This window comes from Saimiri boliviensis, chromosome 11 (assembly GCF_048565385.1).
Source record: "Saimiri boliviensis isolate mSaiBol1 chromosome 11, mSaiBol1.pri, whole genome shotgun sequence".
Lineage (NCBI taxonomy): Eukaryota > Metazoa > Chordata > Mammalia > Primates > Cebidae > Saimiri > Saimiri boliviensis.
The window spans coordinates 95,456,339-95,467,108 of NC_133459.1; the positions used below are offsets into that span (position 1 = coordinate 95,456,339).

At 45.1% G+C, this 10,770-nt stretch overlaps 1 protein-coding gene across 4 annotated transcripts in view; it reads left to right on the forward strand.

Moving 5' to 3' along the window:
• Nucleotides 1-9,528, forward strand: part of CD58 (CD58 molecule) — a 60,950-nt gene extending 51,422 nt beyond the window's left edge. For 3 of the 4 annotated variants that reach the window (XM_039460845.2, XM_074381210.1, XM_010344065.3), the window contains 3 exons: nucleotides 1,143-1,226; nucleotides 4,184-4,220; nucleotides 9,232-9,528. In XM_039460845.2, coding sequence (XP_039316779.1) covers nucleotides 1,143-1,226; nucleotides 4,184-4,220; nucleotides 9,232-9,241 — 131 coding nt within the window. In that variant the 3' untranslated portion in view covers nucleotides 9,242-9,528. The remainder of the gene's footprint in view (nucleotides 1-1,142; nucleotides 1,227-4,183; nucleotides 4,221-9,231) is intronic. The other variant, XM_010344066.3, reaches the window with a different exon arrangement.
• The last annotated feature ends 1,242 nt before the right edge of the window (nucleotides 9,529-10,770 follow it).

Here is a 10,770-nt window from a genome sequence, read left to right on the forward strand (position 1 = left end):
TACCAAACATGACGCCAAGTTCTGCTTCCACTGGCAGTATGAGATGGTTAGAAACAAACCTTCTAGTGGAATATTTGCTTCTTTTATTAAAAAAGGCTGGGCACGGTGGCTCACACCTGTAATTCCAGCACTTTGGAGGCTGAGACAGGTGGATCATTTGAGGTCCAGAGTTCCAGACAAGCCTGGCCAATGTGGTGAAACCCCATCTCTACTAAAAATACAAAAATTAGCCAGGCATGGTGGTGGGCGCCTGTAATCCCAGCTACTCAGGAGGCTGAGGCAGGAGAATTGCTTGAACTCAGGAGGCGAAAGTTGCAGTGAGCCAAGATCATGCCACTGCGCTCCAGCCTCAGCAACAGAAAGAGACTGTCTCAAAAAAAAAAAAAGTAAAATAAAATAATAATAAATAATAAATAACACTGGAATGTACCACACTTCTGCATATAAGTTCATTTAGAAATAGTCGAATCTTGTTATTCATAGTAGTTTGCTACAGAGTCAAATTAAACACTGAAATAACAAGTACTGAACTAATGTTCCTGGGGGGAAAAATACAGGGGTGGGTTCCTGTGAGCCTCTAGTCACAACATTTTTGTTAATGATCTGTTTTATGTATACTTCTGTTTAAATAAACCTTAATATATAGTGTTGATTTATTAACGTTGAACTCATAGCCAGCAGCACTATAACTCATGCCTAAGTGAAGCTTATCTAATACACCTATTTTATCTGCAAGGCACATTGCAGCCTTGCACTTAGGAGCTCCTGTCAGTACATCTACGCCATACTTTGGGACCATTCAAAATAGTAAAATCACCAATAAAAAAGCATAAAAATGCAAAATTATTCCACTAAATAGACTGCAAATAGGACAGTTGTTAACAGTGTAAGAGCTGAAACAAGAAGGAAGAGCTTCACCTTTTCCCACCTCTGCTAGGAATCTGCTTATTGGGTGACTCAAAGTTTTCATCACTGTTCTTATGTCTGAGAATGACTACTGTGGATAATGATTCGTGGATTACAAATAAATTTCAACAAAATAAGCAAATTGTAAGGTGGAATCTGCAAATAAGGAGGATCTATTTTGATTAGTTCAATTAGTTGAGTGAGTTTTTTTGTTTTTTGTTTTTTGTTTTTTACAGGTCATTCAAGGAACAGATATATGTTTATACTATCACTATTAGGAGCAATTATAATTACAACATGTACTATGCTGTATATGAGAGGTATGTATGCTTTTTAAAACAAAATCGTTTTTAAACGTGCATTTGTTTTTCAAAGGCCAGAGAATACTTTAAGGATGAAAACAAAGTTTGAAATTTTAGACATTTGAAAAGAAACAAAAACTTTTTTGCTTTATTTGTGTGTGGGATCGCTGAGTACGCTAGGCTCCTCCAAAGATTCTGTGTTATCTTAAGATAGAATGAATCCTTGGGCCACAGAGAGCTTTACAAGGCCTGGGAACACATCTTGGACCTGTTGCATAGCCTCCTTTTATCTGTGATATGCTTTAAAATATAGTCAAACTTCTGGTCTCCAAGTCAGAGTTTGCTAAAGACCTCTTTAGGTTGCCACCTTTATAATTTTCATGTCATATAGCATGGATGGGCCTTCCAGGTAGGAAAGGAGTTTTGGTTGAGTGTAGTGACTTATGTAATACAAGTAATTATGCTTGTATTACTTCCTGAGCCTTTCTCAGTCCCCCAGCAATCTTGGGCCAGTTATAGAGCTTGGAGAATTGATAACCTATTCCCAGCTTATTCATTTCTGGTGATGAGTAATGCCTCTTAAATCCCAAAGGACAGGGACCAGGCTGTAAATCTGAAGAGCAGATATTCTTCATGCCACAGCAGTTTCCATATCAGCCTTCACCCAAAAGGAAATATGCCAGGCTAACTTGTCAGTCCCACAGGGAATGCCAAAGAGAAAACTTTCTACAAGTGATAGCATCTAGGATCCATTGTGTCTTGAACCAGGTTTGTAAACTAGATTTCAGTTTCCCTAGACCTGCACTGTTTAGAATAGTAGCCAGTTAGCCACATATGATTATTTAAATATAAAATTTTAAGATGAAATAATGCTAAATTTAAGATTCATTCCTCAGTTTTACTAACCACATTTTAGGTGCTCAGTACCTACATCTGGCTAGTGGCTGCCATACTGGATAGCCCAGATAAGGAATAATCTTATCACTGCAGAAAATTTTCTTGGTCAGTGCAGACCTAAACTATTTTGGGATATTGGTGCTAAATATAATTTCCTGAGGATAACATTTTCATATTATAAGTTGTAAATACCATGAAAATCCATCCCTAAATAGTAGATTATCAGTCAGTTGACTCTCCACTAAACAATATATCAGCTGAAGAAAGTTTTCAGTTACTACCAATGCATAAAATATTTTGGGAGCTCAAATTTAAAAAAAAAAATGCATTTTAATCCCCAAATAGCAGTATTATAGTTAGTCATCTCCTGAGCGGGTTGGTTCTCAGAAACCAAAATCATTTTCCACTCAGCATTGTTGTAAATCTCAGTTAAAGAACTAACCCAGCCAGGCACGGTGGCTTACACCTGTAATCCCAGCACTTTGGGAGGCCGAGGCGGGTGGATCACGAGGTCAAGAGATCGAGACCATCCTGGTCAACATGGTGAAACCCCGTCTCTACTAGAAATACAAAAATTAGCTGGGCATGGTGGCATGTGCCTGTAATCCCAGCTACTTAGGAGGCTGAGACAGGAGAATTGCCTGAACCCAGGAGGCAGAGGTTGCGGTGAGCCGAGATCACGCCATTGTACTCCAGCCTGGGTAACAAGAGTGAAACTCTGTCTCAAAAAAAAAAGAAAAAAGAAAAAAGAAAAAAAAAGAACTAACCCAGGGTGCCTGAACTAAGGAGAAGTGGCACTGAGTTTACATAGAACTTCAAAACAATTGGTTGATTAACTTAAAAAAAAAAAAAAAGGATCATTCAATATACAGAAAATTACTCTAATAGTCGGTACTGTTAGCCCTAGATAATCTGAAAAAAAAAAATTATTCTAAAAAAACAATTTGGAGGCCTGGCATGGTGGCTCATGCCTGTAATCCCAGCACGTTGAGAGGTTTATGTGGGTGCATCACTTGAGCCTAGAAGTTTGAAACCTGCCTGGACAACATGGTGAAACCCCATCTTTATAAAAAAAAAAAAAATACAAAATTTAGCCAGGCCTGGTGGTGCACGCCTATAGTCCCAGCTACTCAGGAGGCTAAGGCGGGAGGGAGGTGGAGGTTGCAATGAGCTGAGATTGTGCCACAGCACTCCAGCCTGGGTGATGAAGTCAGACCCTGTTTCAAAACACAAAAACGAAACTTCTCAGCAAGTATCTCAACCTTCAAGCAACCTTAAAGTCTTTATTTGGGAAATAGTGAGATGTTTGGCATGGAACCTTCAGAAAAAAGGGTTGAAACAGCTCCAGCTGCCTAGCTGTAGATGACAGACAGTTTTATAAGCTCTAGTCAACTCTATTGACTAGGCTTCTGCACCCCTAGCATAGGTGTGGGGTACGTGGATGCCCTGTGGGCAGGAAACCGATGCATGCCTGTGTGGGAGCACTGTCCTAATATCTAAAAGAGTAGCCATGAGCTGCATGTGGCTGTGGAGCACTTGAAATGTGGGAGTCCAAATTATGATGTGCTGTGAGTGTAAAGCAGTATGTTTCTAAGACCATGTGTGGGAGAATGTAAAATATTTCATTCGAAGATGTTTATATTGAGTACATAATTGAAATAATTTTATGCTTTTGACACCTTATGCTAAATAAAATATTAAAATATACCTTTTTTTTGTAACGTTGTAATGTGGTTACCAAACATTTTGAATTGCTGATGTGGCTTGCATTATATTTCTACTGGACAGCACTAGTCCAAACCATTCTAGCCTCAGTCTCATGCACAAGGAAAAATTAGCCATTTTGTCAACAGTGTTTGCATGTGGTTTCTTATCATGTTCTGACCGATTTTTGAACAACTCTTTGGACCAGCTCTGTAGCCAATTTGATTTAAACACATAGGATAGCAGGAAATCCCAGGCTGACGGGGCCCTGGGTTAGTTTTCCAGATTTAGGCCTCTAATAGGCAGTCAGTAACCCCACATTTCAGCTTTCCTTTTCAGTTCTTCAACTGAAAGGACAATTTCTTCATTTTCAGGTATTTTGAAATGTGGCAGACAGACAGACAGAAACAGGTAAGTACCCTGCAGGCTGTGCACTGTGTGCCAGAACAAGAGCAGCCCTGCTGTAGCTGCCCGTTAGTTGGGAAGCCAGAGTCTACTCATCTGCTGGCTGCCTTGTACAGTCATATGAAGTAACATCAGCAGATATACTGATCATAGTGTATTAAGTACCAACTGTGTGCTGTGACCACACTAGCCACTCTCTATATATTGTCTCCGGGAACCCTCCCAATGAGCCCTGCAAGAGTATCATACCCCTTGCTTAGAGACAGTGCACACGAGACTCATAGAAGTCAAATGATTTATCAAGGTCACATTGCTAGTAAGTGGTGGGCTGGGATTTAAATCTAGGTCTTTGGACTCTGAGAGTTATACTGTTAACCACTATAGTACACTCCCTCCACCTCCCATCCCAAGAAAAGTTGGATCAGATATTGAGTTCACTTCAGGAGCCAGGGTCAGAGCTGGGCCTGTAGTCACAAATAAAAGAAGACACAAACGCACTTAGCAGCAATGTTGGTTTGGTAAACTGCCATAGGATGCTCCAGGAGGCCCGCTTCTGGCAGATCCCACTGGTGGTCAGCAGGCAAAGGAACGAGCTGGGTGTTGAGGGATGAGGGGAAGAGTTAAGGCCCAGGGTGTGACGGGCAGGAGAGGTGGCAAGCCATCCTCTTTGGAGCAGCAAGTGTTAAGAGTTTAGAGAAAGATGGGGCTGGGCCGTCAGGTTGGGCCAAGCGGAGACATTGAGAGAGGCTGTGGGTCATTCTTGGGGAGAAACGCAGAGTTTTCTAGCAGAACTACGCTTTAGTAAGATCACCCTGCTGGCGAAGCATAGGACGAATTAATAGATGAGATAAGGACACTGGTTGGTGGAGTAATGAGATAATCCAGCCAAGCAGAGAAGAGCGCCTGAGTCAGGGTGATGGTGGCAGAACGTAATATACAGGGCTGGGTTTGGGAGAAACGGCAGAGGTCCTGTTAGCAAAACTTTCCTCTGGCAGTGCAGGCTCTGGTGCCAAACTCCCTGGTTCAAATGCCAGCTCCATGTCTCGCAGTCCTTGGACAAGTCACTTAAACTCTCATTGCCTTGGTTGTCTTCTTTGGGAAATGGGCATAATGATAATATAGAAATAGCAATGATAGCATAGATAATAACATAGAAATAACTGTGTCAAAATATATTAATATAAGTAAAATACTTACAATAGTGGCTGGCTTATAATAGTGTTCAAGAAATGTTAGCCATTATGATTATTGTTACTATTACCACTCAAGAGAAATCAAAGCAACGGGACCAAGTGTAGCAGAGGAGTCACACAGGAATCCTGCTTGGGAAGGAAAATTACAAATTTTTGCTTTGACAGGTTGAGTTTAGGGTGCTGGTGTATTACTTGGGTAGTGATGTCCATGCACAGAATTGGAGATGTGAGCTGCAGGCTATAGTTACAGATTGGGGAGCCTCTTCATCTGGACAGTAATTGATGCCATGAGCACCTGAGGTCACCAAGAAAGAAAAGCCAGATGCCCTAGGGTGGTAGGAAGAGGCAGAGGAGGCAGGACTGGGGAAGCAAAGTCTAGGATCAGAGCCAAGGGAGCCCCGGATTAGAGGCTCTGAGGGAGGAGACTACTTATTAAAGCTGCAGACACGAGGAAGTGGGTGAGGGGTTAGGACCTTTGGTTTTGTTGAGTCAGTTGCTGTGGTCAGTGCAGGGATGAAGAGAGGATGGCTAAGCAGCAGCAAGGGCCGAGGTGAGGTGGGACAGATGGATGGGCTACGAGGTGTCCTTTCTTCTTAGGTGCCATGTGGAACAATGCTTAGTTTATTGGGGGAAACCAGCTATGGCAGGAGGCCTGGGGTCAAGGGAGTCTAAAGGGCAGCTCAGCTGGCCACAGGCCCAAGCTGGGAGGACCCAAGGCCCTGAGGAGCTGATGGTCCAGGACGCTGGGCAGAGAGGAACCAAGTAGCTGTAGATGAGGTGAGGTGGGAGAGGTAGGGACCTCCAGGCTTGTGGTCAGAGGAGGGCATTTCAGATCTGAGCAACGTGCTTGAACACCAGGTGAGGGCAAAAGCCAAGTCGGGTCTCTGCTGAGATCTAGGTGGTTACAGTAGAGGGGAAGCCTGAGTGGATGGGGGAGGCGTCGTCACCACCAATGACGGGGATCAGTGGTGGGGGCATCAGCCAGGGCCATGGGGAAAGGGGATGGGCATTCCAGAACTCACTCCTTCATCTGTTCCTTTCATCAAACAAACATTGTGGAGATTATGTGATGCCAGGCACTGTGCTGGCTGATGGTGTGGGGTCAGAGTACCTCGTGCGGCTAGACATTGTGTGGGATTCAGAGAAAGCATATAATAGGGCTCCTCCCACAGGAAGCTTGTGTCCACACCAGGGAGTGAGAGTGGATGCATGTGAGCATGAGAAACTCTTCGAAGGACTGAGGAAGCACAGCTGATAGGCAGAATGTGTGATACGATGGTCAGGGCTGAGCAACCAGTGCAGGGGAATTGCAGAGGCCAGAATCATCAGAGAAGCTTTGGAGGGGTTAGGATGTGACCCACATTTTCAGAACAAGAGTAGAGTAGAAAAGGGATTCCAGGTGGGAGAAACAGCAGAGGCAAATATATGAGAGGGAATTAAATCTGTTGTGATTTGATCGTGAGATTGATCTGCCTGGCAGTTGAAGTAGTGGCAAAAGACACTGAATATTTGCAAGGAGGTCCTTGGAAGTCAGGGTCATTAAAATGGAGTGATACGGAAATGGCAGCCATTGTAGGTTCTTGAACAGGAACGTTTTGCATGAAAAGCACTGCTTTGGAATGATGAGTCTAGGAAGGGAACACTGACCCTCTCCCTAAGGTAACATTCTGGGAAGAGACCTGAGTATTTGGGGCTGAGAGTGGGAGAGGAGCTTACTTTTCTTGGTATATGTTACTATTCAAATTCTTCATCACGTGTGTTTACTGCTTAGTAAATAATCATTTTTATTTTTATTTATTTATTTATTTATTTATTTTGAGACGGAGTTTCGCTCTTGTTACCCAGGCTGGAGTGCAATGGCGCGATCTCGGCTCACCGCAACCTCTGCTTCCTGGGTTCAGGCAATTCTCTTGTCTCAGCCTCCTGAGTAGCTGGGATTACAGGCATGTGCCACCATGCCCAGCTAATTTTTTGTATTTTTAGTAGAGACGGGGTTTCACCATGTTGACCAGGATGGTCTCGATCTCTCGACCTCATGATCCACCCGCCTCGGCCTCCCAAAGTGCTGGGATTACAGGCGTGAGCCACCGCACCCAGCCCATTTTTAAATTTAAAGAACCCATTGTGGCAGCCAGGGGAATAGCCCAAGCTGTTACTAAAGGGTTATGACGCTGGTGTAGTGGCACACACCAAGTAGTCTCAACTACTTGGGAGGCTGAGGTGGGAGGATCCCTTGAGCCCAGGAGTTAGTGGGAGGATTTCTTGAGCCCAGAAGTTAGAGATCAGCCTGGGCATCAAAAAAATTAAGTTGAATTAAAATGTTAAAAGGTTCTGTGTATGGTGGAGATGGGGATCAGGGAAGGAGATGAGAAAGGGGCAGGCATAACCAGGAACAAATGCAGTATTTCCCCAGCTGCACGAGAGCAGAACCAGGAAGAACTAAACCCAATCAGGAACAGCAGAGGACAGATGAGTAGATGGCAGACATCTGACGGGCAGTGACCATGCCACACTTCTCACCCAGGCAGTTCAATGTAGGCAATTTCGGAGTGCCTAGGTATTTTTTTGTGTCATTATCTAGAAAACAGATTACAAAGTCAGCCAAATTAAAAAGGAAGCAGGGAGTCCTATGTCTCTGAGAAGAAAGATTTACAGGTGGGATCTCAGGTGGGGGCCAAGCTGGAGAAGTGGGCTTGGGGCCTTGTGGTGAGTGAGGCAGAGGGCGGAGGAACAGAGACCAGCAGAAAGCTGCCCCTACAAGGGTCCTGTGTGTGCCAACCTGGTTTAAACACATTTCTCACTTTTTTTTAATCTCCCTCAGAAAGCCACAGCACCCATTTCATGTTTTTTGAGGGTCCCAAGGAGGGAAACGTTCAGTTTACTCTCCTTTCCCTCACCTCTGTAACCACAGCCCTAATTTCTCATGAATTCTTAATGAGATGGAATGTGTGGGGAGCTCTGGGCTGGTCTGACTTTGAACTCCGTGGAAATACGCTGACTAGCAGGAGGGCGGGAGGGCAGGAAATGAACTCGGTTTGAGGGCTTGCTCAAGCAAGGGTGTGGTTTTGTTTTTTGGCTGATTTACTCTGAGACAGCCAGAGATTTTTCTGTCACTGCCACAGAGGTGACTACACAGGAAAAGAAGTTTGAGGTGGGAAGGAAACCATCCCCAGGAGTTTCATGTAGCAAAGAAGGAAGTGGCTGTTAGGAATAGGTGACAGTTTACCTATGGGTCTAACAGTGTCCGCTCCGTTGTTTCGGTTTTACTCAAAGAGTCGGTGGGAGGAGCCTTGGGGCTGCTATTGAGCGCAGCATCCTCAAGGCTGTTCTTCAGGTGGGACTCAGGCTGTATCCCATGAGTGCTCAAGACCCCTCTCCCTCCATCCCTGCTCCCTAGCTCCCTTGGCTTTGATGAGTTTATTACAAAAAGGCTATTCACGCTGGGCGCGGTGGCTCAAGCCTGTAATCTCAGCACTTTGGGAGGCCAAGGCGGGTGGATCACGAGGTCGAGAGATCGAGACCATCCTGGTCAACATGGTGAAACCCCGTCTCTACTAAAAATACAAAAAATTAGCTGGGCATGGTGGCACGTGCCTGTAATCCCAGCTACTCAGGAGGCTGAGGCAGGAGAATTGCCTGAACCCAGGAGGCGGAGGTTACGGTGAGCCGAGATCGTGCCATTGCACTCCAGCCTGGGTAACAAGAGCGAAACTCCGCCTCAAAAAAAAAGGCTATTCACATTAGAATAAGAGGGTAATTAGGACTCCTGGTCTGCAGCCCAGATTTACTGCATTTTATAATATGAATTTTTTTTTTTTTTGTAGCTCCAGTTGATTGGTAACAGAAGATGAAGCCAATGGCATAATAACTGAATTATTTTAAAAGCTAAAAAGCCATCGGATTTTTCACTTGACTATTACAATGTTCGAAGAACTCTTGAAGCGGCTGTTTTTTTTAAAGAAGAAATACCCACTAACGAAGAACAAGCATTAGTGTGACTCTCATCAGCGTATTATATGACTTGGTGCTCGCTTTTTTATCAAAAGATGGTTTTTACTGCTAACATAGAAACTTTTGTAAATAAATGTAAATATGTACCCAAGTGCCTAGGTGGTTTTACTATTGTTTTCCTAGGACAGAAAATAAGAGTCACATACTTTTTTAGAATCTATACTCTGTTTCTCCTTTGCTTTAGGAAAAATAATTCATTGTAGGATCGGTCATGGAGTGAGGGAGCTGATGAGCCATGGACTGTCCTTCGCTGGGTTCCACATGGTAGGTAATAGGCAGGTGGACACACGGGTCTTTACTTCCGCTTCTTTTGAAGAGGCCAGATCAGCACCCCCCTCCCCACACCCAGGCAGTTGTATAACCCAGGCGGGGCAGGGCGACTTCTCTCCCTGCCATTACTTAGCCTGCTTTGTTTCACTGTTTAGCTGTCATATTGGGAGGTCAACAGCAGACAATAGCTGGAAACCCGTTGTCATAACAAATGAGTGGCAGCCATTCCTGAAGAGGTGGATGGTCCCAGCTGCCGGCAGCAGCTGTGTAAACCTGAGTCAGTGCACAGACGCCTTAGCAGGCGTCCCCAAACTACGGCCCTCGGGCCGCATGTGGCCCCCTGAGGCCATTTATCCGGCCCCCCCACCGCACTTCAGGAAGGGGCACCTCTTTCATGGGTGGTCAGTGAGAGGAGCACAGTATGTGGTGACCCTCCAACGGTCTGAGGGACAGTGAACTGGCCCCCTGTGTAAAAAGTCTGGGGACGCCTGCCTTAGCCTGTGCCCACATTGCCCCTGGAATTCCTCTTACCTGAGAGTCTCCAGCCTGAAGGAAGAAATCAGTATTTCTTCACTCCAAGATGGGCTTGTCAAGAAGCCCTCGGGCTACGCGTGTCCACTCTAGAACAGCCTGCCTCTGAGCTCCCACGGGCCTCAGCGAGAGTGAGAAAGGAGCCCCGAGTGTTTCCGGGAAGACTCACATCTCCCCAGCTCCCCCACCTCCAGGTGGCATGGCTTCCTATCCAGTCGTAGACTCATCTTGTCAAACCCTTTATCCCAGGGCCTGTAGCAAGCCCAGGACTCCCATGGAGACGTCTGACCCATGTCGCTCTGTATGTCCTGCTTTCTGCCTCCATCCTTCAGCAGCCACATCCCTGATGTCCTCTCTGCGATGCTTCCTTCACCTCATGGTTCAAATCCAAACCCAACTTTCCCCGGGGACGCTGCCTCCCACAGCCTCTCAAGGGGTAGCTGTTTTCTTTCCCATGTTTCTTGTATTCAGGGCCTAGGGGAAGCCACCTGACCACTGTTCCCTCAGTTCTTTGTTTTGCAAATGAAGAAACGGACAGAGAGTTGCCTCAG